Below are 5,622 nucleotides of genomic sequence, written 5' to 3'. Positions count from 1 at the left end.
AAAGGGTATATACACTATAAGCCTGCCCCCCAGACATCAGCACACAGCCCCTCTCCTTCTCTGTGTCTAAAGTCCCCAGATGCTCCATCTCTCCTCGTCATCGTCTCTGTCTCCATCTCAGGCATCACTGCTTCTCTGGGTAGGTTCCCGCTCTCTGCTTTTCTCCCTTGATGGTCCCAGGGACCTCCGCACCTAGACTGAAAAGTTAATCACTCCTCTCCTTGCTACAAAACGTCTAACTGTACATTTCCAACCCTCACAGTCAGTCCTGATGATAATTATTCACTATTGTATCACAAGAGACCTATCTGCATTTCATTTCATCAGCCTTGTCTAGACAGGCTATTCTAGACAGCCTTGTCTAGACAGGAGATTCTACCTTCCTTCACACCCCCTGGATCTAGGTTCCCTCTTGAAAGCTTGTAAGCCAGTCACTTCTTGCTTTTGTAGCCCCCCCATTTTGGGTAGCCAGTGTCCAAGTTGCCCATCCTTGTCTACTCTGTGTGTGGAGGGGGTGGGAATGATCCTTACTGTAAAGATTTGTTTCTTCTTTTGAGCTACTGCATCCATAGGTGTAGGTCAAGTTCATCAGATTGTATCAGATTACTCTTTTTTTCTTCTTCTGGTTGACCTTGATTTTCCTTTGACATAATTATTTTTCCATATCTGTCTTTCCCTTGAATGATCTGCTTGTGTCCTTTGCATGTTTTCTAGCCAATTTTAAAGACTGGAGGTGAACTGGATGAGCCGAGTGAGAGAGAACGACTTCGAACAGTTCTGAAGAGACTAGGCAAGATCAGGTGCATACGTGAGGTGAGAGCCCATGACTCCTTCCTGGAGTCTCAGGTCAATATCTTTGTTCCTATTCTCCAATTTTCCTTCAGCTCCTTTGTAGGTCCTTCCTATTTCTGTGCCATTTAATGGCATAAGGCTGGCTTCTGCTTTTCTAGGTCTCCTGAACTCGTTAGTAGTTCTTTTTTTTTTTTAATCTCCAAAAATTAATTTTTATCTCCTTTTCCTTTTGTTCAAAGGGTTTTCTTTACCATCTTTTCTTTAGTGTGAAGAAGACGATCCGGTAACCTCACTGTGATGAACTTTAATGCTGTTGCGTATTTGATACTGGGGTGGGGTTGGATCATAGAACAAGGAGGAAGCTTTGACACAGAGTATGTACCCAGTTATAGTTCGTTGAATGCCAATTAAACTGATTGAATATCATAGATAGGACAGCTGTTGAACACAGGGACAATAAAGCGTTGTGCCATTGGGAAATGTTGGCCAGGGTCTCATGATAATCAGAGGGTCTACTTATATGGTGTGGTGATGAGTGTTTTGTGGTTGTTTAGAAATGTAGGAATCATGTTAAAAGATGTAAGATGATAGTTTAAGTCTTTCCTGTGTTCAGAGTTGCTCTAGTACCTTCACCAGCATCATGGGATATATGTACCATGTCAAAAAATGTGGCAAAGAGGCTGCAGAGCTGGAGAAGATGACTTTGAAATGTCACCACTGTGAAAAGCCGTATAGATCAAAGGCTGGACTTGCGTATCATCTGAGGTCAGAGCACGGACCTGTGAGTACTGATTTCTTTCTAGACCTTGTTTGGGGATGTATTCTGTGGTGATTGTTTATCCTTACATATTTCGATATATCCTTGTTTTCTTATTTGTTTCCCCTTTTAATCTTTGAATGCTTTTCTCTCTTTCTTTGTCTTTGTTGTTTCTGCCTTTTGTACATTACTAAGTTAGAGAAAGAAAAGTTCAATGTGCAAAGTCTGGGACTGAGGTAAACTCAGTTTTGTGAGGCTCAAAGCATCTGCCTCAACCTATTCCTTTTTTTTCTCTCCAGACATCCCCCTTTTTTAATATATAGTTTCTGTTAGAGTCTAAGGAGCTCTGGTAGCGTAGTGGTTACGAATTGGGCAGCAGTTCAAAACTACCAGCTGTTCCACGGGAGAAGGATGAGGCTTGCTGCTCCTGTAAAGATTTACAGCGTCAGAAACCTCTACAGGGTCACTATGAGTTGGAACCGACTCCATGGCACATTACAACAGCAACATTAGAGTCTAGTTTATTCAAGTGTAATTCATATATGGTAATACCCTTTAAAGTGTATGATTGGGAGTGTGGTGGCTCTATATAATAAGCACTGGACTGCGAATCACAAGGTCCACGGTTTCAGCTACCAGTTGTTCCTCGGTAAAAGACGTTTTCTGCTTCCACAAACATGGACAGCCTCAGAAACCCTATATAGGGTCGCTATGAGTTGGAACCTACATGACAGCACTTACCAACAAGTATGATAGTTACAAAGTTGTGATAATCACTGCTATGTGGCTGCCACCACAGCCAAGATACAGAACAGTTTAATTACACACCAAAATTCAGATCAGTCCCCGAAAACTCTTTTTGTTCCTTTGTAGTCAATTCTTAACTTCTGCACCCAAACCCTAGCAACCACTAATCTACATGTTGTTGTTAGTGCCATTGAGTGGACGCTGTACAGAGTTTCCAAGGTTTTACATTTTCCCAGGAGCAGAAAGCCTCATCTTTCTCCTGAGAATCTACATGAGGGGACTTCAAAATGTTCATGGAAAAATTCCATAACTTTCATCCATTTTTCCATTTACTTTTTTGAAGCCCTCACCCCCTTAATTTCTGTCCCTGTAATTTTCCCTTTTCTAGAATATCTTATCAGACTCATAGTTTATAGCTCTTTGAATCTGGCTTCTTTTACTTAGCATAATGCATTTGAGATTCATCCACATGTTGCATGTATCATTGTATTCCTGTTTATATCTGAGTAGCATTCCATTGTATGAATATTTTACAGTTTTTCCATGCACCAGTTGAAGAATATTTGGATTGTTCACTTACGGTTTTTGTGGGAGAATAAGTTTTAATTTGTCTTGAGTAAATTCTTAATGAATGGGATTACTGGGTCATATAGTAAATGTATATTTAGCTTTAAAAGGAACTCTACCATACTGTTTTCCAAAGTGTCTATGCCAAAATGCATTCCTACCAGCAAAGTATGAGAATTGTAGTTGTTTTGCATCCTTGTCAGCCATTGGTATAGTCAGCATTTTAATTTTTTTAAGCCATTCTAAGATTTGTGGCATAGTAGGATAGGCACTGAATTGCAGACCATAAGGTTGGTGGTTCATACTCACCAACTGCTGTTTGGAAATCCTGTACAGGGTAGTTATGAATTGGAATCAGCTTGACAGCACTTAACAACAACAACAGCTATGTAGTGGTTTAGTAGTATTTTTATTTTTTAAACACATTTCCCTGATGACTAATAAATATTTGACCGTCTTTTCATTTGTTTTTGGCCATTTATATTTCTTCTTTAGTGAAGTGTCTGTTCAAATCTTTATTTATAATCTTGATAATATAATTCAGTTTCGAAAGTTTTAATTTATTTTTTACATTGTGGGTGCAGGTCCTTTATTGGATATGTTTTGCAAATATTATCTCCCAATCTGGGGCTTTTTCCCCCCATTTTATTTTATTTTGTTTTTTATGGTAGTGTTTGAAGAACAGAAGTTTTAAATTTTGATAGAGTTAAGTTTATCTTTTATGGATCATGCTTTTGTCATTGTATCTAGTCTATACCTAACCACAAATGCATTACTTTTTACTGCTGCTGTAATAAGTCACCACAAATGTAGTGAGTGGCTTTAAACTCCAGATTGATTATCTCCCAGTTATTTAGGTCAGACGTCCAGGTACAGCATGGCTTAACTGGTTCCTCTGATTGAGTCTCCCTAGGCTGAATTCAAAGTGTTGGTAGGGCTACTTTGCTTTCTGGAGTCTGTAGGGGAGAAGCCATTTCCAGACACATTCAGATTGTTTAAGAATTTAGTTCCATACAGTTGTAGGATCTCATTTCTTTGCTAGCTGTAGGTTGGGAGTCGTTCTTGGCTTCCAGAGGCCACACAATTTCTCTGGCTTGTTGTTCTATTCATCTTCAAAGCTAACAGTAGCTGATTACGTCTCTTATTTATTGTATTGCACCTGTCTTTTCTGTCACCACAAACCCACTGCCATCTAGTTAATTCCTACTCATAGCTACCCTGTATAGGGTCTCTGAGGCTGTAAATTTTTACAGGAGCAGAATGCCTTATGTTTCTTTCATGGAGCAGCTGGTGAGTTTAAATTGCTGATCTTGGTGTCCCATCCTATAGTGCTTATCCTACATTGCCAACAGGACTCCCTTTCTTCCACCACATCTATCCTTTAAAGTAAACTGACAATGGACTTCAATTATACTTTTAAAATACCTTCACAGAAATACTGAGATTAATGTTTGATTAGTAACAGGAAACTGTAACCTTGCCAATTTGATACATCAGTAAAAACCATCCCATTCAGGATTACAAACATTTACAAATCCCATGATGTCCTCTAGAAGTTTTATGTTTTGGGGTTTTATATTTTGGGCTATGATTGTACAGGGTGTGAGGCTAAGGCTCATTTTATTGCATATGGATGACTTTTAAATCAGTAAAATATGCAGCTGTGCTGTTAGTGGTTAGTGAACCTCTTGATATTTAGAGCAGGGAAGACAGCCTGTCATTAAGCTTTGATTAAAGCCACTTAATCAGGCTTGATTTTTTGCTGTGTTTCATTCTTACAGATTTCCTTCTCCCCAAAGTCAGGACAGCCAGAGTGCTTAAAGGACATGAGTCTAGAGTCAAAGAGTGGGGGTCGAGTGCAGAGGCGTTCTGCCAAGATAGCTGTATACCACCTGCAGGAGCTGGCCTCTGCAGAACTGGCCAAAGAATGGCCTAAGAGAAAGGTACTTCAAGACTTGATACCCGATGATCGGAAGGTAAGGCAAAACTTTTGAACCATTGTGCCCAATACTGTGTTTAACCATATATTGAAAAGTAAACGCACTTGAGTACGCACGTGGTAAAAAAAATATTTTGCTGCTTTATCTGTGAAACTGTAGTCCATCTGATCCAGTTTTAGTGTTTGGATTCAAGTAGATCCAGGAGAAAGTTTTACAAGTGCATTAAAGTTTCTTGCTTTAATTCTGAACTACTTACAGTTGGAACCTGAATTCGCAAGTTAATTTTTTTGCTGTAGTCTTTGTCCATGTCCAGTGTGTTTCCACTTTGTTAATTTATATGTCCTAGTTTTTATCTGGTTTAGATAAGTGTTTCAATTTGGTTTTGTAGCAGCTGAGTTTCCTTACCTCCCCTTTTCTTTATACACTGTAAAACACCAGTGTATAAAAGAACTAAAGCTGGAGTTTGTGGATAGTAAACCCAAAACTTTGTCATCTTAATCTTCTTGATACTTTTGTATTTTCTTTAGGTGACCCCAAGCATAATTCTGAGAGGTACAGGACCCATTGGTTTATAATAGGTTATAGGAGACAAGAATGTATCACTAAAGGGTAGTTATGGGAAGGACTTGAGAAATAGATGTTATAATTGTGAGATGCCGCTGAGTTGTTTCCGACAAATTGTGACCCCCATGGATAACAGAACAAAACACTACCCAGTCCTGTGCCATTCTTGAAAGTATTGTTACACCTGAGACCATTTCTGTTGCCACAGAATCCATCTTTTTTGAGGGGGTCTTCCTCTTTTTTTTTTTTTTTTTT

General features: G+C 39.1%; 1 protein-coding gene across 1 annotated transcript in view; it reads left to right on the top strand.

Moving 5' to 3' along the window:
• The window catches only part of ZNF512 (zinc finger protein 512), a 30,399-nt gene that overhangs the window by 15,048 nt on the left and 9,729 nt on the right, over positions 1 to 5,622 (top strand). Inside the window, exons 7-9 of the mRNA XM_006835287.1 lie at positions 715 to 813; positions 1,406 to 1,573; positions 4,645 to 4,839. Coding sequence (XP_006835350.1) covers positions 715 to 813; positions 1,406 to 1,573; positions 4,645 to 4,839 — 462 coding nt within the window. The remainder of the gene's footprint in view (positions 1 to 714; positions 814 to 1,405; positions 1,574 to 4,644; positions 4,840 to 5,622) is intronic.

Source organism: Chrysochloris asiatica, unplaced genomic scaffold (genome assembly GCF_000296735.1).
Source record: "Chrysochloris asiatica unplaced genomic scaffold, ChrAsi1.0 scaffold00016, whole genome shotgun sequence".
NCBI lineage: Eukaryota > Metazoa > Chordata > Mammalia > Afrosoricida > Chrysochloridae > Chrysochloris > Chrysochloris asiatica.
Note: the sequence above shows the minus strand (reverse complement) of the source record. Positions and strands in the feature narration are given on the sequence as shown.